The sequence below is a fragment of the Hyaena hyaena genome, unplaced genomic scaffold, assembly GCF_003009895.1.
Source record: "Hyaena hyaena isolate Hyena2069 unplaced genomic scaffold, ASM300989v1 scaffold_285, whole genome shotgun sequence".
Classification (NCBI taxonomy): Eukaryota; Metazoa; Chordata; class Mammalia; order Carnivora; family Hyaenidae; genus Hyaena; species Hyaena hyaena.
In genome coordinates, this window is record NW_024080917.1 from 1955105 (window position 1) to 1977013 (window position 21909).

General features: G+C 64.4%; 2 protein-coding genes across 3 annotated transcripts; one reads left to right on the forward strand and one right to left on the reverse strand.

Moving 5' to 3' along the window:
• Positions 1-1552: 1552 nt before the first annotated feature.
• METRN (meteorin, glial cell differentiation regulator) lies at positions 1553-7382 on the reverse strand. The gene is given in 7 exon segments (XM_039246773.1): positions 1553-1869; positions 1949-2008; positions 2815-3075; positions 3078-3148; positions 3295-3501; positions 6039-6161; positions 7318-7382. Coding segments are annotated over 7 exon segments (1104 nt in total).
• Positions 7383-10021: 2639 nt separating this feature from the next.
• FBXL16 (F-box and leucine rich repeat protein 16) lies at positions 10022-21582 on the forward strand. Of its 2 annotated transcripts, none has more exons than XM_039246619.1 (6): positions 10022-10292; positions 16802-17460; positions 18141-18649; positions 19046-19130; positions 19455-19518; positions 19663-21582. In XM_039246619.1, exons 2-6 carry the CDS (start codon positions 16816-16818, stop codon positions 19809-19811), a joined length of 1452 nt encoding a protein of 483 aa, XP_039102550.1. In that variant the 5' UTR covers positions 10022-10292; positions 16802-16815; the 3' UTR covers positions 19812-21582. The 2 variants fall into 2 exon arrangements, with proteins under 2 accessions (XP_039102550.1, XP_039102551.1); XM_039246620.1 differs by having other exon boundaries at positions 10272-10297.
• The last annotated feature ends 327 nt before the right edge of the window (positions 21583-21909 follow it).

Sequence of the window (21909 nt, forward strand, 5' to 3'; positions counted from 1 at the left end):
CAAGGGTAAGGACAGCCTTGGAGATGAAGCCATCCCCGGGCCCTGGACAAAGCAGAGACCTCTGGACAGAGGGCAGGATCAGGAGAGTACACCCCTCTCTTCCTCCTTGCTCTTTGCTAAGACGCTCTTTGCTGAGGGGAAGGGGGCAGACAGGGACACAACGGTTGGCAGGGGAGAGGTCCAGGCTGGAGATGAAAACGTAGGGTCATCAGCACGTTGATGGTTTTTAAAGCCACGAGGCCGGTCCAGCTCTGCAGTGAGGGAATATCAAGGGAGACGAGAGGTCTAGTGCGTGACCCTGAGCACCCGATGGTTGGGAGTTTGGGGAGAAGGGAGCAGCAGTGAGCCCCAGGAAGGACAGGGGGGTGCAAACCCCTGGGAACCTGCCTCCCCCACCCGTAACTGTCAGCCGAATCTGGAGAAAGGAGCCCTATGTCTGGGCCCTGCACAGACTGGCCCGGCCGCCCTTCTAGTCTCAGTTCCTGTCTGAAAGATGATGCGGCCTCTGGCCTCCATGCCCACCGTCAGCTCCTTCCCCACTGCAGACTGGCAGGTGAGGAGGGGAGGCTGTTTCTGGGGCTCAGCCTATGAGTCCAGGTGCTCTTCACCCCAAACCTGAGCTCTGGCTCCCAGGAACGTGTGGGGTCGGAGGGAGCAGGGTCAGCCTGTCCTTGGTTCAGCAGCTCTCGCGTGCAGCCCACCCCAGGGACATTCAGCCTCGGCCTAGGCTTTGTCCCAAACTGCACTGGCCTTTTATGCAGCTGAGGCTGAAGAGGAAGGCGGAGGCAGCCACAATGGGGCCAGTGGCGGGAAACGTCCTTAGAGACCCCATTGTATCACCCTGCCCTCCAGAAGCGGGCACCACGCCCGGCCCTGCAGGGGAGACCCCACTCCCATGAGGACGAGCCATGTCTGGATGCTCTGCACGTCTCAGGGCCCTCAGGACAGAGGGGCCCATTCTTCCTTGAGGACCCGACAGGGCCAGGATGCCTGTGCTGGGCTCCCAGTGGACCATAGAGGGAAGTCTGGCATCCTGCCCGATTGCAGTGCCTTCCCTCACAGGCTAGGAGTGCTGCCCTCCTGCCCCCCCCCCCCCGCCCCAGGAAAGGACACCTCCCGCCTCAGACCTGGGGCGTTACAGCCCTTTGTCCACTCCCGTTCTCCGTTACACAAGCAGCTGGCACCAAAGGTAGGAGCAGCCGAGCTGAGGCTCACGCGGGAGGAAGGGTCCCTGTTTACCCCCAACCCGAGCAGCGGCTCCCCTCTAAGGCTCAGGCCCGGGCCACTCTCCCACTCACTAGCTGGATGGCTTTAGGCGAGGCGCCACTGCCCAGAGCCCCGGCGTCCTACTGAAGCAGAAATCGGAGCAGCGGGGCGGGGGGCCGTGGCTGGGCCAGGCTCAGGCATGGGACGCTCCACCTGCGCTGGCTAGCGGCATCAGTGTTCTTACTGGTTACGACTGTCACCTCAGAAGCAACTCGGACCATGAGGAGGCTACCCCTCCGCACCCACCCTCTCCCAGCCCCTCCCCAGTGTCCTGCTCCCAGGCCCCTCAGTCCAGTGCCAGCTCACGGGCGTGGAGGCGGTGGGCACAGGCGGCCGCGTAGGCATGGCTGAATTCCTGGAAGCGGGGTGCACAGCCCCGCCAGGCCTCACCAGAGCGGCTCCAGCCTGTGAAGAGGAAGGTGCCGGGGCCAGGACGGACGCCGCAGAGCAGCGGGGTGTGAATGGAGGCCTGCACCGGGCCCCCGGGTGCCCCCACCAGGAACAGTGGCGGAGTCTGGCGGGGGACACGCGCAGCGGCCACCGTGATGACCGATTCCTGCAGCTCTGCGTTGTGGGCAACCCCGTGGATGGTTCTGTTGATCACTGCGGGGAGACGTGCTGCCAGTGGCTTGCGGGGCAGTGCCGACGCCAGACCCCGCCCCCATGTGGTGGGGACACTCACCAAAGTCACTGGTGCACGCAGTCAGCAGGAGCTCGGTGTCACTGCAGGGCCTGCACACCCCTGGCATGAGGTGCTGCTGACTGTGGGGCCCGCCCTCTCCTGGGCCGCCCTCCGCCCTCCCCCAGCCGGACCCTCCCCTCACCGTCTGATGGCAACGGGGGACCTGAGGGAGCAGGTGGGCACACACACCTTGCACTCTCGGGCATGCACAGACATGGGCCTCGGGGCCGGGCCCCGCGCGCGGGCACACATGGAGGGGTGTCTGGGAGCACGCTCTCCAGCACCCAGCTTCCACATGCACCCCAGCCTGCGGGAACCCCGTCGCCTCCCAGAGCTGCCTCCTGCGGCCCAAAGACACCAGCCCAGCCTGGGTGGGAGGCAGGAGGTCATCAAGGGCTTAGGGGCAGCTGGCCTGGGGCCAGGGGCCAGAGCAGAAAGATCCCCCGCGGGGTCAGGCCTCAAGTCCCCGGAGAGTAAAGAGCTGGGCCCGGTGCCCTGCAGGGAGGCAAGGCAGCGTCTCCATGGTGACCAGGCGCACACCGGACTGGAGGAGGGGAGGGAGGTCACTGCTGGGCCAGGGAGCCCTGGACAGCTTTGGCTGCAGGCTTTGAATCTGTCCCGCGTCACCCCTCCCCCAGCCCCTCAGGGACCCAGAGTCGTGCGCGGCCCCTCTTTCCCCCCATTCTGCCCACTGCTAGCTCTTTCCCTAAGCTGACTCTCCAGGGATCGCTGCCCCCTTCCCCCGATGCTGCGACCTGTCCTCCTAGCAGTGTGGCCCAGGACGAGCCACTTGGCTCTCGCGCCTCGGTTTCCCTCTCAACAGCAGTGAGGACGACAGGCGCACCCGCCCCCAGCCCATCACTCACCGTCGGCACCAAGGCCGTGCGCCTGCGCGGGCGGCTCTGGATACCTGTCCTCGTGCACTTGGAAGCGGAAGGAAGCCACGCGGCGGCCCCCCGCCGGGCCCAGGCCCTCCGCCAGCAGCAGCTCCAGGGCGCCGCCCGCCCGCTCCGCCAAGACCTGGGCGCCTGCGAAGGACCGCGCCGGCCGCAGGCAGGCGGGGCCCGAGCGCGGGCCGGAGCCGGAGCCGGAGCCGGCCAGCGTCAGGCGCAGCGCCCCGGCCGGTACAGCCACTGGATCACGCCCTCCGAGCAGGCCGGGGGCAGCGGCCCCACGCTGCCCGGCTCCTGGGTCAGGCCGCTGGGGCCAGGACGCGAGGCGCTGAGGCCGGCGGCGTGCGCCCCCACCCGGCCCGGCCGCCCTGCCTCACCCTCCCCGGCAGCCAGCGGCGGTGTCCACTTTGTTCTCTGGGCCCCGGGGGCGCGGCCTGGGGGAGGGGGTCGTACCTGCGGCTCCAGCTGCAGCGGTCCCCCGAGTGGCCGGCGTGGGTGGCGGTGGCCAGGAGACCCAGGCAGAGCGCGCAGGGAGCGGCATCGCCCCCGGGTCGGGGTCGCGCCCGGCCCCCCGCACCCCGCACCCCGCCGCCCGCGCCGCCCCGCAGCCGGGCAGTCCCGCGGGGGCCGAGCGCGGCCAATCGCGGCGCGGCCCAGGGACTTTCCACCAATCACAGCGGCGCTCGCGGCCCGGGAGGCTGGCGCACGGCGCTCTGGGCCCTGTGGACCGCGTGCGCCCGCGCGGGGCCCCCGCCCACGGGGTCGCCGGGTGCGCCGGGCCGGTTTAGGGGGGGCAGAGGCGCCCACTGGAGCCCGGGAGCGGAGGAGGGGAGGAGGCGCGGCTCATCTCGGTGGCCCTTTCCGAGGGTGCGCCCTGCGCTTCCAGCTCCCATCCTGCTTCACCCTGGCCCTGCTGATTCGTCCCAAGAGGCGGCCACGGAGCCCCCCAGGATGAGGGGCCCGATGCTGGGCGTGTGGGCACCACAGGAGCCAAAAGACAGCCCTGAGCCCCAGAATCAGGAGGTCCAGACACACTGTAATGGGGCCAAGACCAAACACCTCAGGGTGCCTGTGAAGGCTGCGGGCGTGGGGGGGGAGCCCAGAGATTTCCTGGTAGCAAGGACTTCCCCTGAGGGGAGGGGATGGGGGCCGTTGGCCAGGTAGGTCTGGAGGGAATTCCAGGCTTGAGGGCAGGGGAGAGGAGCAGACTGCCTTGGCAAAGCCCAGAGCTGGGTGAACCCCCTGAGTCAGATCACAGAGGCTTCAGGCACAAAGCCAGGAGTCCAGCCGCCAACTCGAACCCTTGGCATCACTGAGAGCGTGAACCAGCCTGCAGGTAACGGTATAGACTCTGCCATCTGTGGGTGTGGACCCTCCACCCCACTACCCCGATACTCCAGCCCTCCCGCTACCCCTGAGCCTTCAGGGCATGGCTGACAGATGAGGGAGTTGGCCCCAAGGGGAAGGGGGGACACTCCCAGGGCACAACAGGCCCCTTGCTCTGGACAAGGTAGACTGAGAACCAACCATCACAACAGCCAAAAGGCTAAGTGTTTACAGACACAGGAACGGACAAACAAAATGTCCATCCAACACTGGTCTGTGATTCCACCTTAACAAGGAAGGAGGGGTGCCAGGGTGGCTCATGTCGCTAAGCGGCTGACTTCAGCTCAGTTTTGAGCCCCGCTTCGGGCTCAGTGCTGACAGCTGGGAGCCTGGAGCCTGCTTTGGATCCTGTGTCTCCCTCTTTCTCTGCCCCTACCCCCTCTCAAAAATAAAATAAACATTAAAAAATTATTTTTATTTAAAGGGAGATTTGGGTGCCTGGGTGTCTCCATCGGTTAAGCATCCGACTTTGGCTCATGATCTCATGGTTCATGGGTTCGAGCCCCTCATCGGGCTCTGTGCTGACAGAGCCTGGAGCCTGTTTCAGATTCTGTGTCTCCCTCTCTCTCTGACCCTCCCCTGCTCACACTCACTCTCTCTCTCTCTCTCTCGGAAATAAATAAAACATTTAAAAATTTTTATTTAAAAAAAAGGGGAGATTCTGGGGCACCTGGCTGGCTGTCAGCGGAGGGTGTGACTCTTGGTCTTGGGGTTGTTGAGCCCCCATGTTGGGTGCAGAGATTACTTGAAAAACATTTAAATAATAAAATAGAAAGGGAGGAGATTCTGACACTGGCTAACAGGGATGAAGTTTGAGGACATGACGGTGAAGTTAGCCAGTCACAAAGGGACAAATGCCGTAGGGTTCCACTTCTACGAGATCCCTGGCGTCAAGTTCAGAGACAGAAACGGTGGGGGTGGGGGGTGGGGGGGAAGAGGTGCAGGATGGGCACTGAGTGTTTAAGGAGACGGGGCTTCAGTAGGAAAGATGAAGAGACGGGGGTGGGAGCAGCACACGGTGAGAATGTTCTGAACATCACTGAACTGTACGCTTAAAAATGATCAAGAGGGCAAATGCTATGCATGTTTTACTCAGTTAAAAGTGAAAGGTAGACAGGGCCTGTGCTGGGAATATGGAGGGTAAAAGAGGTTCCAGTAGGAAGGGGGGAGGGCGCTCGGGTCAGCACCACGGCGGCTGTGGCCCAGGCTCACGCCTCCTCTCACCTTCTAGCCTCTGGGGCCAGTGCCCGGCCCAGGTCTCTGGGGCAGATAGTGGGCTCCAGGCGCCCTCTGGTGGCAGTGTTTGGAGTCAGCTGCAGACCCACCGCACCAGCTTAGAGCCCCTCGGACTCCCCGCGCCAGCTCTGCCCCAGAGAATCAAAGTCCGCGGGTGGCCGGGGCCAGAGGCCTGGTCCTGAGCCGTCTCCTCATCGCCAGGATCCCCCTGCCCAGACCTCTTCCCAGGCCCAGCGTATAAGCTGACTCTCGCCCTCGGAAAACCTGCACAGGGGCAATCTGTCTTCACAGCTGCTGCCCTCCCCCCTGCTGTCGTTAGCCGTCAAAATGTGCTTCCCATAGGACAGGAAGTCCATCAGGCCATGCCTTCCCTCGATCGTCATGAGTGCAGTGACCAGAGACGCTGCAGGTGCTCAGTAAATGCGCGAGCAGTGAGTGTGAGCACCAGTGAGTGAACAGATGAGTGAATTGTGGACTGAATGACATCTCAAACTCCAGCGTCTGTGCTCACGTACGCCCGGCTCCAGGGCCTTCAGGGCCCTGACCTGCCAAAAGGGGCCTCTCTCCGCCCTCACCCGTACCCTAGTTCTCGGCACGGGGTGCAGCCGATGCTGGGCAAGGAGGAGCATCCAGCCCGAGCCCCATACTCAAGCAGGGGGTCGGCCCCACAGGGCAAAGGGTGTCTGACAGGAAGGGCCCTGGGGGCACAGCAAGGAGCCCTCATGGCCGTGGTGGGGGCTGAGCGGGTAGAGCACCTGGGGCAGCGGCGGGAAGTCGGGGCAGATCTGATAGGTGATGAGGGCAGGTAGAGGGCCTGCGTCTGAGAAGCAGGGGAATGTCCCAAGGACAGTATGGAGCCCAGGACAGACCAGGAGCCAGGAAGGTGGCCAGCTGGAGGAGTGCAGGGCCAGCCCCAGGCCCCATCAGCCGCGGGAGGGTCTGGACTTGGCCTGGACGGGACAGGGAACAGGGATCCAGAGGAAGAAAGCCCAGACAGAGAGATCAAAGTCTTTCCCTTGCACAAGACTCGCCTGGGCTCTCATTTCGGCAACAGTGGGGGAGAAGGAGAGGTGTGGCCTGAACAGAGGCCAGCCTTGCCTGAGTCCCCAGCTGAACCTGCGGCCATCCAGACCCTTGCAGCTAGGCCCACCTGGCCGAGCTGCTCCAGCCGCTTCAGAGCAGGGTGCTGCCCCTCTGGGGTGGGGCGGGGGGCTGGGGACCGCAGAGACCGTTCCCAAACTGAATGCCAGGGGGTGCCAGGAGCCTACCAGAACCCGGATCCCCAGTCATATGCTCTGGCTTGGACGGCCCATACCCAGCTTGAGCCAGGGACTCCCAGGGTGCTGGAGTGACCAGCCTGCCCAGAGACCCCATCAGGGAAATGGTCATAATTGCCAACTCTTCTGGCTCCCCTTCGCCAGCACCCCACTTCCCTGACCCTCACCCCCGGCAGAATTTGGCCTTGCCCAGCTATGGATGCTGCACCTGGTGACCGGGGACAGCAAGGTTTCCATGAGGTTTTCTCCCCTTGGACAAGAACCCCACCCCCCCGCACCCCCCCCACACACCTTGTATCTTCTGGAGGAACCAAAAATGCAGCTGCAGACTGACTTGCAGCTGAGCTAAAAATAACTACCAGGCTCCAGCCAGGGCCCTGGAAAATATCCCATTGCTAGGAAACAACCGTTACTGGGAGACCGCCATTGCTAGGCAACGGGGTTGCCGTGGTGACAGCTGGGCCCTGAGTCATGCTCAGCCCCGCTGCTCCACCCCCTTCCCCCCCTTCCCCTGGCGGGCGGGCCTGGGTCCCAGGAGGAGGAAAGGCTGGGAGCAGGGGACAGCAAAGGGGCCCACCCGCTGACGCCCACAGCCACCACAGCCACGCCAGGCTTCAAGGTTCTCACTCCTGTGGGTGCCATTCTGGCAGCGGAGGGGCAAGGAGAGCTGAACACACACCTCTGACCCACACGCCCCCCACCCAGGTGCTGGGGCATGGGGCAGAGGCGGAAAGTGTGCCCCACGGCTCCACGAGCAGGAAGCTTCAGAGTGAGCCGATCGGTCGTGGGCCTCTCACCGCCTGTGCTGTTAGCGGCCGTGCTGACCTTCAGGGTCCCTTGGGCCCCAGGCCTATTTCCCAGGAGGGGAAGCACTTGCCTGATTCCCGCCACCACCATGGATGGGAGAGTTTGGGCCAGGCAGGTGTACCCAGGCCCCCCCCCCAAGGAACAACCTGAGGACCTCCTGTAAGGAGCCCCCAGCCGCCGTAAGGAGTGACCGCATCGAAGGCAGCCCCAATCCCTGATGCCACCCTCCTCCCCCTCATAGAAAGGCCTCAGGGTGGGATGCGCCAACAGCCTTTGCTACTCACCCTCCAGGGACTAAAGAACTGGGACCTCCAGCCTGGACTGGGGAGACTCCTCCCTGTCCACACAGCAGGACAAGGAGTGCTCCGGGGAGCGAGCACTTCAGGGGAGGAGGGCTCCACGTGGGAGAGTGTTACAGGGGAGGTGACGCCGTAGGAGGAGTGTGGCCCTGAAGGAAGGCCAGTGTGGCCGTGGCTCCCAGAGGGCACAGCTGGGGGTCAGCGGTGGTGGGGACCCAGGGTTTCCCGGCTGCAGCGAAGAGCACACAGAGCCCTAGGAGGGTGGGGCCGAATCCCCTGACCGTGACCGTGGGGAGAACCGTGGCTGCCATCAGCCGTGGAGGAGAGCAGCCGGCTGGCCCAGGGAGGGGACAGAGGTGCGGGGGCGGGGGGAGAGCCCACTGACATTCAGGAGGCAGGCTTTTACAACAGTATTTCACATCCCTCCAAATAAATCTTTTTTGGGATGCTGGGTGGCTCAGTTGGTGAAGCATCTGACTTCAGCTCAGGTCATGACCTCACGGTTCGTGGGTTCGAGCCCCGCGTCGGGCTCTGTGCTGACTGCCAGCTCAGAGCCTGGAGCTGCTTCAGGTTCTGTGTCTCCCCCTCTCTCTGCTCCTCCCCCACTCGCCCTCTGTCTCCCTCTCTCAAAAATAAACAGTAAAAAATAAAATAAATAAAATAAAATAAAATGAAAACAAATAAATCTTTTCTTTGCTCGGATTCTTCCGAGGTGGGGAGTCCTCTGAGGCCAGAACTTGCTCTCTGCATGGGGCCCCGGCACCCGCCCTGGCAGCATGAGGTAAGACCTGGTCCCACCAGGCACACTCCCGCCACCCCGGGGTCCGCACGGGACAACACTCAGTCACCCCAGAGGTCTTCACATGTCCTATCCTGACGCCCGTGCCAAGCTCCCTGCTTTGACCAGAGGTAGCACCAGGGCAAGGCGGTGACCCTCCAGCCCCCTGCCACACGGACAGCCGCCGTCTCGCCAGCCTCCGTGAGCTGGTGTCCCACACAGACAAGGGCAGCGCTGCATCTCCCCAACAGCCAGGCTCCCGCCTGCAGCTGCCCCCCCCCCCCCCGGTCAGCAGATGCCAGGGAGTGCGGGGTTTCCGTGTGGCCCTGGAAGTGGTGCTTCCTTTGTCTGGGCCAGTTGTGGTGCTCGCCACCGGGGGGAGGCCAGGCCGGCCAGGCCCGCCCCGTCCTGCTTCCCGTCAAAACGCTGCGAACACCAGCTGTTTTCTCTCAGACGCTCTGCGAGGCCTCCCCTCTCCCCCGAATGTGAAGGCCGCGCTGCTCTCCCCACACCTGTCCCTGCAGGGCCTCTGCTCCCGGGAGACCCCAGGGTGGGTCACCCCTGGCCTCCACTCTGCTCTGAGCCTGCCCCGCACACCGACCGTCCGCGGCTCACGGGGCCCCTCCCAGCCTGGTCCCCACACGGCCGCCCACCTCCAGTGGGCTCCAGAGAGAACTCGCCGGGGGCAAGGCCTCGGAATCCACAGACCGATGCACCCCTTCCTGGACAACTTCGCCCACCCTCTCACCCTCGGGGTCGCCTGCCAAGTGTCCTGCCCTCGGGAGCGACGCCTCCGCGCCCTCCTGCGGCCACTGTCACGTGGCCCTCTTGAAATTTCATCGCACGTGTCATTTTCTGAACCGAGCTGGTGGCCACTTGTTCCTCGCCTCTGGGGGGAGGGAGCGTCCCCGCAGGTGCGCCGGGGCGCGAGGGCCGGGAAGGCGGCCTGGGTCCCCGCACCGCCCGGCGGGAGAGGCTGCGGGGGGCGGGGGCCGTGCCTGCCCTCGGAGGTCGGGCCGCCGGCGCCCGAGGGCTCGAGTGCTCCGCGGGCAGCGCACCCCCGGGCCGGCCCTGCCCTGCCCTGCCCGCCCCGCCCCGCGTGCGCGCGGCTTTGCTGCTGTGCGGGCGCCCGAGGCGAGGGGCCGGGGCGCAGCCGGGCCGGCGCGTGCCCGTGGGCGCCGCGGCGGGAGCGCGCAGGGCGCGCGGCAGGGCGCGGCGGGCGGGGCGGGGCTCCGCTTCCCTGGCGCCCCCGCCCGGGCTCGCCGAGCCGATTGGCTCCCGGCGCCGGGAGCGCGCGAGGGCGCGGCGCGTAGAGCCGGGCGGGGGGCGCGCGCGGCGCCGCCGGCGGCCGCGGAGGAGCGCGGGGAGGAGGGCGAGGGGAGGGAGGAGGCGCCCGCCCGGCTCCCTGCAAAGCGGCCTTATTTATCTGGGCACGGCCTCAGCCTCCCCGGTGGGAGGCTCGGGGCAGCCGGTCCTCTCCCACCGGGGAGCTCCTCTCCGGGCGCGGCCGAGGGGGCCGGCCAGGCCGGGGCGCGGGGCGCGGCTGGGCCCTGCCGGCCAGGCCAGCACCTCGGCCGCCTCCCCGCTTCGCCAGCGCCCATGCCGGGCTCCCCATGACGAGAAGACGCCCGGTGGACAGCGTGGCATGAGCCAGGTGCCCGGGTCGAGGTAAGGTGTGTGCACCGGGCCAGGTTGCGGGGTGGGTAAGGGGCCAGGCCACGCCATCGCGGCGGCCACAATGAGGAGGGGGGAGGGGGCTTCGGACAGGGCCGCCCCCCCCCCCCCCCCCCCCAGGGTCACACATAGGCGCGGCCCCTTCCCAGGCCGAGGCCACTGAGCCTCTGGTCCTGACAGGCCCTCCCACGGCTCCCGACCCCAGTGGCTGCCTGGTTGGAACACGCTCCCCACGGCAGCTGGGCCAGGGCCTTGGGCCGGTGCTGCCCGACCATATCCCGGTGGAAGCAGAATTGCAAGCCCCCAGCCAGCGTGGCTGGGTGAGGCCCTGGACCTCCTTCGAGCTCTGAGCTCCCCTCCCCAGCACCAGGAGCCCCTGGGCCTATGAGACAGGTGTTAGATACAGTTACACTCCAGGAGCCATGTGGGTGCGTGGCGGGGCGGGGGCCTGGTCTGCCCTGGACACCTGGGCCCGAGTGGAGCTGCCACCTCGGCAGGAGGATGAGGGGGAAGGAGGGGCTGGCGATGTGCCTGGTCCTGGAGGAGGGGTCGAGCCTTGGCCAAGGTTGGACAGCCTCGGAAGGGGAACTGGGCACTCTGAGACTTGCTAGGGAGGGGTCTGGCTTCCTGGGATTTGGGGGAAGAGAGCCCCCCACCCATCACCCTAGAAGGAAAGAAGGCCTAGATGTTGGAACCTCAGGGAGCCCACGGCCCAGCGGCCACTCCTCCAGCCCCTCCCGGCCTCTGCACAGGAAGCTTTCCCTCCAAAGAGAGAACAGATGGTGGATGCCACTTCACCTGCCCACTCGGTCAGTCCCTTCCCGGTACCCGCCACCTCCCAAGCCCCTTCTTTCAGCCAACGCCTTTGAGCGGAGACTTGCACTGGGTCCCTGAGAGGGCAAAGACTTGATGGAGACTTGCTGGCCTGGCAGGAGGTGGCCAGAGGTCTGCACCAGGAGCTGTGGGGACACAGGGGATCAAACCCCAGTCATGAAGGTGGGCAGTGCAGGGCAGACTGTTCAGGCCCCAGGAGACCCCAGGACCCAGCCGCCCGCCTTCTCCTACTTGGACCCCATTTTCTTCAGCCACCTCTCACTTGGGCCAGGCCTGTAAGTACCTCTGACGCTGGGCAGGCTCTCTGGACAGGCACTGCCCTCCAGTTCACACCCACTTCCAGGGCTCTTCCGTGAGTCCTATCTCCCAATGGAAGAAGGACACAAGTAGCCCTGAGGTGGGGGCCCCTGGGTCCCTCAGGACCGCTGGCCGGGGCCCAGGAAGCCTGCGCTGCTGAGAGCCAGGGAAACATTTCACCCCAAGATAGGGTGCCTGCAGCCCCATCTTGTGACACGTGGGTGATTGCTGCTGTGTCTCAGAGGGGAAGAGTGGAGGTGGCAGTGAAGGAAGGCTCTGTGGGGTAAGTGGGTGGTTCAGAACCTTCGCCACCACCAGCAGGTTGGAGCCTCAGCCAGACCAGTCACAGAAGGTGGGCTTGGGCCACACTGCTTAGCTTGGCAGGGAAGAGGGGAGGGTTTGAGACAGCCACCCAAAGAGGCAGACACTACGTGCTCCAAGTCTAGGCACTTGGGGGCTCATCCTTCAGAGACAAAGAGCCAAGATGACGCTTGGAGCCCAAGCTCGTTCCCCAAGGTGCCCAGCCCCACATGGCTGAGCTGTTCTGAGCTTGACCACAGGACTGGGTCTGATGAAGCACCGTTTGGGTCTCTTTTGACACCAAGTGCTCACTTCCTGGAGCCCCTGGGGCATGGGTGAGGCAGCCTGCACCCCAGAAGCATCTCCGGGCTGGGGGCGGGATGGGAGTGCTGCTTGGCACATGTGCAAAGTGACAGGGATGTGAATGTGCCTGAGTCACGGGGCTTGTCACGGAGTTTGTCAGCCCGCAGTGTGTCCCCAAGCCCGAGCTGGTTGTCACCCCAGTCCCTGGGGAACGTCACTGCAGATCGACCCGATGTGAATTTTTCTAGCTACCCACGCCCTGCCCAGCCCCATGCCCTCAGTGGGCAGGGAGAATCGGTCAGCGTGGGCTCTATCAGGGCCGGACTCCAGCATTCAGTGTGGGTCGTGTCAGACAGAGTATCGGGGACGAAGGAAGAGATCTCTGAGTTGGGGGCCATGATGAGTGGAGGGTTTCCTAGGCATGAGCAGTCCAAAAGAAGAGAGTCCTGCAGCTTGAGCCTCTGGAGAGAGAGCAGGAGCATGACAGAGACGATGCGGGGAGAGACCACCAGCCGGGGGCCCAGGCGGGGAGGACCCAGGGGGCAGGAGAAGCAGAAGCGGGCAGAGCAGGAGGCCACAGGAAGTGCACTTGGGCAGCGCCGGGCCATCTGGGGACCCAGGGTTGCCCCCTGGACCTCAATGCCTAGCTAACGAACTGGGGGTCCTGGCGCCAAATCCCGGCTCTGTACAATTTTTGAAAATTCAGTCTCCGAGCCTCACTTTCCCCACACGTGGTCAGGCAGTGTGTGAGCGGCTCAGACGGGCAGTCAGGGGTGGCACTGGGAAGAGCGGGGCAGGACCAGCTCCTCCCTTCCTGCGGGCGGCTCCTGTCCCCTCTCCTTGGTTCTGGACGGATGGGCAGCCGGCCTCCTTAACCCTGCAGCTCCCATAGTGGGGGCTCAGCCAGAAAGGAAATGTGAGCCGTCCCCTTCCCAAGGGTCTGAATAATTGCAAGGCCCACACTAAGCCCCAGGGTCTTGGGCACCTTCTCAGAGACTCTGGCACCAACCCAACCCCAGTGGCTGCCCTCCCCGCGGACACTGGGCTCTGCTACAACCAGGATTAACAAACCGAGCTACAGCTCCCCAACCGTCCACCTGCCCCCTTCTTCACCTGGCCCGGCCTCCGTCACACCCTGGGTGTCTAGCAGCCGTATCCCTTTCTGTACGACCCTGCTGACTCCTCCCTCCCTCCCTCAAGGACTCAGAGGCCACTCAGCCATGGTGCTGCTTGTCTTCAAGAAGTCCCCAGCCCAGGGGAGAGACAAATGGGTGGACAGTAATGACTGAGACCCTGGAGATGCTTTTTTTCAGTGCTGGGGAGCCCCACAGGGAGAGACAGGGAGGCATTCGCACGGAAGGACGGAGGGTAAGGAGCTGGCAGGGTTAAGAAGCGAGGAGGCCGGCTGAGCAAGCAGGGAGCCCACCGTGTGGCCGGAGAGAGACCGGCAGGGGAGGGGAATACCGAGCGGGGGTCCGAGGGGACTGTAGAGGAGCAGAGGTGAGGCTGTGTGGTGGACCTGCTAGGTCTCAGGGCCCACAAAAGCAGCAGCTCCCTTCAGGGCGCCGGCATGGGCATCTGGGGACCGTTGGCTTGGGAGTCACTGGGTTCTGGAGCCCTCCCAGGAACCTGGAGCCCCCGCAGCCTATCCCAGGAGGCCCTCCTCCAGAATTCCGCTCCGCACGGAGGCACAACACCAGGGGCTGAGGCTGAGAATAGTGCAAGTTTGGCCACCTTTTAAAACGCCTCTTTTCCTAGCGCTAGCTCCTGGTGCTTATTTCTAAGGGAGGAGGCAGACCACAGAAGACTGGCCGCTGCCCCTACCCCATCCTGGCCAGAAACTCCAGGCAGGTCCTCTGAGCCCCAGTGCATGCAGTGGGGGCAGAAACAAGTACCAAAGAGGCTGGGGTCTCGCAGCCCATCTGGCTGGGTGGGCGGGACCAGGCAGAGGGCCACCTGCCCCAGCCCCCTGCAAGAGACCCCCTGCCTAACTGACAGAAAGACCCTTCTCGGACCACAAGCTCAGTTCTCTCCTAAAGCCCTGACGCCTGGGCCAAGGTGCGGCTGTTTCCAGTTTGAGCCACAGGGCAAGGATTGTCGGGGGGCTGGGTCCGTGAGGCCGGAGGGTGCAGGTGGAGCCCAGCAGCACCATGGACAAGGTCGGGGAGCGGCAGCTGCAGCCAAAGGCACCGCGGAAGGGCTGGCAGGCGGGTCAGTGCCTTCTGGCCACGGACGGGAGTGTGAGATAAGGGACCCCCAGGCCTCCGACTGCCCCCACCCCCAGGCTGAGCCCTTCTTCGACCCTGCCCCTCCCTCCCGTGGGCTCCCTCCACTGCCTGGCTGTTTTCACCAGCTCCACCCTGAGACCTGAAGAGGGGATGGGACTGTGGGCGTGTGCAAATGTGAGCTCCAGTTGGGGGGGGGGGGAGAGCCCTGCAGATGCCCGGGGCATCCACGTGCACCCCGCCCCCCACCGCCAACTCGGGCGCTCCACGTGCACACCCATGGCTGGGAGCGTCGTTAACCTAAATCGGCACAGCTCTTGAGTTATTTCTCCCCTGGAGCCACCTCCGCCGCCTCCTCCGGATCTCGGCGGAGCGGGCGGCTTCTCGCCCCGCCCCGTCGCCCGCCGAGCGGGGTCCGTCGGGCCGGCCCGCCCCCCCCCCCCCCCCCCCCCCCCCCCCCCCGGCCGCGGCGGAGCCCGCCCGGCCCGGGCCCCGAGCACGCGCACGGCGGCCGGAGCGGCGCTGTCCATGGTGCTGCGCCCCGGGGCCGCGCCGGCCTGCGGAAGCGGCGGAGGCCGGGTGGGCGGCGCGCCCGGAGCCGCGCAGGCCTGGCTCCCCGCTCCTGGGACACGGAAGGTACTCGGGCTGGGGCTGCCTTTCTGGACCTAGCACAGCCGCAGGAGGGAGTCGACAGGACCCCCTCTCCCCTGGTCCCAGGAGTGGGGGCCAGTCGTGGGGTGCACCCTGTCCCTCCATGAGGCACTTCTGATCCACAACGGTCTCCTCCTCACACCGGTTTTAAGAGAGATGGGGCGCCCCCGTGTCACGTTGCTCTCCCCACCCCCAGCACTGTGGGTGAACTGTAACTCCTTGGGGCATCAGGCTCCTAATCCGAAAGTGGGGCCAACAGTGGTGCTCCCCTCCCCAACACGCGCGGGGCTGACATGAAGCTGGAGCACATGATTACCCTAGTGGACAACCGGCAAGCGTTGTTATGGATGTCGGGTCTAACCAGTGTGAGGCTGCTTCTGTCCGGCCGTGAGCTGCAGTAAAGGGACAGCCAGGGTGAGGGAGCCTCCCCTGGGGAGGGCAGGCCCGATGTGGACTGCCAGGCTGGGGGCTCCCAGAGCAGGAAGGCCTTTCGGCCCAAAGCTGGGTTGGTAGCCATGAGGCCAGGTATTCTCGTAGACCCCAGGTCTCAGCCCAGGTTGACGACCCCTCCCTGGACGTGGAAGGCCAGCAAAGGGTGTCCTGCCTTGGAAGCCAGGGGGAAGCCTGCTGCTGGGTCGGGCAGGGCAGCTCACTTCCCTGCCTCCCTCCCAATGGTCCTTACCCCTTCCCCTCAGGCCGGTCATGGGGCTCAGAAGAAACCTCCTCACCCCTTTTCAAATGCTGACTGTGAGCCGTACTATGTTTAGCCCTTTTCACATGTTATCCTGTGGGGGTGTATCATCTTTTCTCAGGCTCCAAAGTAAGGAAAGTGAGGCTCAGGGAAAAGAAGTGCCTCACTGAGGTCACAGAGCCAGGGTGTGCGACCCCAGAGCTTGTATGGCTGAACCACTGGGTGCACTGCCTTTCCTCAGGATGTCTGGGGTGGGGATGGGCAGGAGAAGACCTGGGATGTGGAGCAGATGGTGGCCCTAGGAGGGTCCCCCCGCCCCCCTCTCCAGGGCTCTCTGTGCTCAAAGCCATCGGTCACCCATTCACAACCTCAGAGCCCTGGTGGGTGGGGGGCCATTGGGGAGGAGGTTTCAGTCCTACCCTGTGAGGAACTCTCTACAAATATGCTTCCACAGCCAGCTCTGGTCCAAGCCTCGGCTCCACCACTTACTGTGACCTTGGGCAAACAAGTCATGCTGCTTTATTTTCCTCATCTGTACAATGGACACAGTCATCATAGCACCATCCTCAATGGGTTAGATGGAAGATTAAAGGACAATATGTGTCCAGGGATCACTGTGGTGGCATCATAGTAAACCTTGCCCTTTCTTTAGATAGATTATGAACCACAGAACCTGCAGTAGCCACTGAGATTTTCAGGGGCTGGTATGTGAGTCCCAGGGTACTGGAGCCACTCCTGAGAGGCATGTTGGAACCCCATGATGGGGGGGCCAGAGACCACCCCACACCGACTCCCTTAGTTTTCCAGTTCCTACCCAGGTAGAGGTAGGCCTGGCAGGCACTGATGTTGGGCATCAGGGCAATAAAGGTGAAGGGAGCAGTCATGGGCAAGTGTCTGTGTGTCGCTGCCTTTCTTCTCTCATCTCTGGAAGAACTATAGTACCTAGGTGTCAAAAAGATCTGTGAGTACAGGTTGAGCTTGGTGCACACAGTAGGGGCTCAGGGAGTGTCATGGTCACAAACAGCCCTGATCTGTTGCTGCTCAGTCAGGGAAGGAGGGACTTGGATTCAGATCCTTTCTGCTGGGTGGTTCTGGGAGTGCCACGGGAGGAGATGCCACGGGAGGAGATGCCCTGGGATGGGAAGGAGCCTAGCCCTGCTCCTGCAGGAGACTCATTACCCCCTCCTGGACCCTGTCTGCAGATCGAGCGAGGAAGATGTCGAGCCCGGGTGTGGACGGCGACCCCAAGCCTCCATGCTTGCCTCGAAATGGCCTGGTAAAGCTGCCGGGCCAGCCCAATGGCCTGGGTGCGGCCAGTATCACCAAGGGCACACCAGCTGCCAAGAACCGCCCCTGCCAGCCGCCACCCCCACCCAACCTCCCCCCACCCAGCCTGGCTGCCCCGCTGCCACGGGCTGCCCTGGCTGGGGGCCTGTGCCCCCCAGCGGGGCTTCCCCTTGGTGGACCAGCCTCAGCCCCAGTTCCTGGGCCCCCAGTGGAGAGGCCGCCACTGGCCACAGATGAAAAGATCCTCAATGGCCTCTTCTGGTACTTCTCAGCCTGTGAGAAGTGCGTGCTGGCCCAGGTGTGCAAGGCCTGGCGGCGTGTGCTCTACCAGCCCAAATTCTGGGCGGGCCTCACACCTGTGCTGCACGCCAAGGAGCTCTACAATGTGCTGCCCGGCGGCGAGAAGGAGTTTGTGAACCTGCAGGGCTTCGCTGCGCGTGGCTTCGAGGGCTTCTGCCTGGTTGGCGTCTCTGACCTAGACATCTGTGAGTTCATCGACAACTACGCACTCTCTAAGAAGGGTGTCAAGGCCATGAGCCTCAAGCGCTCCACCATCACCGACGCCGGCCTGGAGGTGCGCCCCACCGGTGGACTGGAAGGGAGAGGGGTGGGGTGGGCAGGGCCAAGCAGCCACAGCTGAGCTGGGGGCTGGAGTGGGGGGGCTGGGGGAGGGTGCCCCCAGAGGAAACCCTGGGCACACAAGGAGCAAAGGAGTTGAGGGTGGTGCCGGTGCTCTGAGGATCGTGGGTCGGGGGAGGGGAAGCAGGACTGGTTACATAAGTGGAGGGACCCAGTCCAAAAGGAAAATTCAAGTCCCTTGTTCAAAGATGATTAAGAATTTCAAGACAGCAACATCAAAGCAGTCAGTCAAGTGGAGGCCCCTCTGAGCTCAAGGCCCTACATGCCTGTGAGGCCAGTCTTGGGTGGGGAGGATGCTGCAAGGGAGCAGGTGCTCAGGTAAGAGGAGAAGCTGTGCAGGATGCCCCTGTCCCAGGGCCAGGGCTCTAACCATCAACTCCTTAACACCAAGTGCTCCCGACTCCCTGCCCTGGTGAGGCCCTGAGCTCCCAGGTCCTGCGCTCTGCTCTTACAACATCGTTGTGATGTGACAGACACATCATGAAGTGCACTTGTCTTGTTTTACACGCGTCTACACTCGAGAACACTGCTTTCTGCCCCTCAGCGGGCTCCTTCCGCCTCGCCTCCCTACGTCCTCACCGCACCCTGCTGCCTGCCCCCCCCCCACCCCCGCAGGTGATGCTGGAGCAGATGCAAGGGGTCGTGCGCCTCGAGCTGTCGGGCTGCAACGACTTCACCGAGGCGGGGCTGTGGTCCAGCCTGAGCGCCCGGATCACCTCGCTGAGCGTGAGCGACTGCATCAACGTGGCCGACGACGCCATTGCGGCCATCTCGCAGCTGCTGCCCAACCTGGCGGAGCTGAGCTTGCAGGCCTACCACGTGACGGACACGGCGCTGGCCTACTTCACAGCACGCCAGGGCCACAGCACGCACACGCTGCGCCTGCTCTCCTGCTGGGAGATCACCAACCACGGCGTGGTCAACGTGGTGCACAGCCTGCCCAACCTCACCGCGCTCAGCCTCTCCGGCTGCTCCAAGGTCACCGACGACGGCGTCGAGCTCGTAGCCGAAAACCTGCGCAAGCTGCGCAGCCTTGACCTTTCGTGGTGCCCGCGCATCACCGACATGGCGCTCGAGTACGTGGCCTGCGACCTGCACCGCCTGGAGGAGCTGGTGCTGGACAGGTGCGCACGTCCCTCCCGCGGCGGTGGGGGCGGGGCGGGGGCGGGGCGGGGCCGCCGAGACCCTCCCGGCGGGGAGCCTAGGCCCCTGGGCCTACCTGAAGCGGAGCGGCGCCGCCACAAGGCGGGGAGTGGGTTGAGGACCGGCGCTCACGACCCCGGGATCCAGGGTGCGCCAGACGACAAGCACGGGGCTGAGCCGCCGACCCCCAGAACGGGTGGTACCGCCAAGCAACCAGCGTAGGGCTGGGGCCTGGCGGGGGAGAGTTTGTGGAAAGGGAAGCTCTATCACCTGCGCTGCCAGAGAAGCGCTTCAGGCCTGGACACGCTGGGAAAAGGAGAGAGGGGGCGGGGCCAGGTGTTCTGGAGGAGGGCAGCGCCCCTCTTTTGCACCCACAGGTGTGTCCGCATCACGGATACTGGCCTCAGCTACTTGTCCACCATGTCGTCCCTCCGCAGCCTCTACCTGCGATGGTGCTGCCAGGTACCAGCCCTCCTCGCCTCCGAAGAGTGGGGGGTGGTCAGGGGAGGTGGGGGACTCGGCCACAATCCGCTGACCCGATCCTGGAAGGATCAGGGGAAGTCTGGGACCCCTCCACGCCTAGTGGGCGACATAGGCCAGGCGCACGGACCCCCGGGGCCCTGAGCGCCACTGCCCAGCCGCCTCCCAGCTCCTTGAGAAGCCGAGAAAGCCCCGTTTTGAACGCTGCCCCCTGCCCCTCCAGCAGCTCCAGGCCTACGGCCTGACCCTACAAGTGGGCTTCCCCGGGGCACGGAGGTCGTTAACCCGCCCCGCCCTCCCGCCCAGGTGCAGGACTTCGGGCTGAAGCACCTCCTGGCCATGAGGAGTCTGCGTCTCTTGTCTCTGGCAGGTGAGACCCCTGCCGCCTTCCTAAGACAGCCACCCCCCTCCCCCAGTCCGACTCCGCCCGCCCGGCCGGGCCCTCCGCCCCCGTCCGGAGGGTGACGCCGCGGCCGCGCGCGCTCAGCCGCCGCCTCGCCTCCCGCCCCCGCAGGCTGCCCGCTGCTGACCACCACGGGGCTGTCGGGCCTGGTGCAGCTGCAGGAGCTGGAGGAGCTGGAGCTGACCAACTGCCCCGGGGCCACCCCCGAGCTCTTCAAGTACTTCTCGCAGCACCTGCCCCGCTGCCTCGTCATCGAGTAGCGCGGCCCCCCCCCCCCGCCCCCGGCGCAGGAAGCCGCCACGCGCGGGGCGGGGACGCCTTTTCCCGGCCCTGCCCTCAGGGGAGCCCTCGCGCCCGCCGCCCAGCGCGGGAGGCAGGGCGAACCCAGTGACGCCGGCCCCGCGCCCCTCCCGGCCCCGCCCGGGCAGGGGGGGCGGTGGGCGGGCCCAGCCCCACGCACGCACGCACACTCGGGGACTCCGTGCATGCCCCTCGTGCCCGCACTGCACGCCCGCCCTCCACCGCACCACAGCCGCCTCCATCATTCGTCCACCCGCTGGGGGGGGGGGGGCGGGGTTCTGTCCTAGGGGGCGCTTCGAGCTCTCCTGACGGCCGCCCTCACCGCCTTCCCCGCCACACCCCGCTCTGTCTCCCCGCTGTCCCCCCATCTCGGGCAGGGCCCAGAGGGATTGAGGGGAGCTGGGTCCCCCAGGTCACAGGGGCCAGAAGAGACCCAAGGGCTTCCCGCATCTTCCACTGCACCGTGCCTGAAGCCCTCGGAGGGTGCGAGGGGAAACAGGCCACCGCCAAAGCCATGGCCCGCCAAGGAGCCCACGACCCTCCCGCCCTTGCCCCACCTCACGCCAGCCTGACCCGAGACCCCCCCTCTTCCTGGCCACTGTATGAGACAGTCCCCTGCTCGCCCCACCCCGCCACTGGCAGGCCTATGGGTCCCGGGGTCGTCTGGCCAGACCGGGGCAGCATTGTGTTGAGGGAGGGAAAGCCCTGCTAACAATGACATTGGTATAACCCACATTAACCGAGCCGGGTGTAGCTTACCTCATGCCCAGCAGGCCACCGCCATCTTGAGAAACCACAAGCTGGAGCGACCCTCAGGCCCCTCAGGCCTTGCAGACAACCCTGGTTGAGCCCCACACCAGTCTCTGTAGCTAGCTGGGCCCAGCCCCGTGGGCGCCACGCTTTATCCTGGGCACGTCTCTGTCAGGTGGAAGCTGGAAACGCGAGCCCCAGCCAAGGCTCAGGATCAGCGCCAGCCGGCAACCGCAGCCCCACAGTGGCCAACACACCCTCAGCACCCACAGGAGAGAGGGCTCCTTTCTAGCTGCACCCCCCCCCCAGCTCCCCAAACCTCTGCCTGCCCAGATGGGCTCTCGCCATGTTCTGTCCAACCCAAGACATACGCAAGTCCTGGGGATGCTGGCACATCTTGGCAATTGCTGAGGAGGGGGCTGGGGCCCCTTTCCATCCCAACCTTGAGCCCCAGGAAATACAGTGCCCACACCCAATCTTGGGACACCCCCCGTCTGGTTGGAAGAAAGTAACCAGTTTCCAGAGAGCCAGAGAGTGAGCGAGAGAGCGAGAGAGAGAGCGAGAGCGAGCGAGCGAGCGAGCGAGAGATGCTGTTGAAGCGGAGAAACAGTTCAACGGCCCAAAGATTTCCCTGTCCCGGAGTGCCCGAGGGAGGCTCCGGGGCTGAGATGGTCAGGAGCCAGTTTCTTCAGCCCCTCCCCCCACAGCCCCCCAGTGGGGAGGAGGCAGCTGTCCATTTGTCCAAAGTATTGATGCAACTGAAGCTGTGATATTTCCAACGACTGTAGGAGGAAGATTTAAGGGGAGAGAGGAAAACAAAACAAAACCAACCACCCCCTAAAATCATTTTCTTATTGTACATAACGACCTCATTCTCCTGTATATGCGGAAGATATAACCTTATATTTGGTAAGTGTTTCTTGTGCTATTTTATCACGTGACCTGTTTATAAAAATATATATTAAAAAAGTTGTAAAAACACGTGTCTGAGTTGTTTTTAGGTCCTCAGACCATGGCAGGGGAAGGTGTGTCTGGTTCTTTCAACACATAGAGGTTGGTGCCAGCGGAAACACGCCAGTGACCAACACAGAAAGTCCCAAGCCTTTCTTTGCTTTGGGGAGTAGACAACTATACCCAAGTCATGACATGGAATGTGAACTTCAAAGTACCTAATATCTGGCCCATCCTTCCAGAAGGGCAAAAGTGAGCCCTGTTTCATGCCCTGGGAGCTGAGGTTGAGAGAGGGGCAGGATGTACTATGATCATATGGTACAGCAGGGACAGAAGACGACTCAAAAGCAGGGAAGA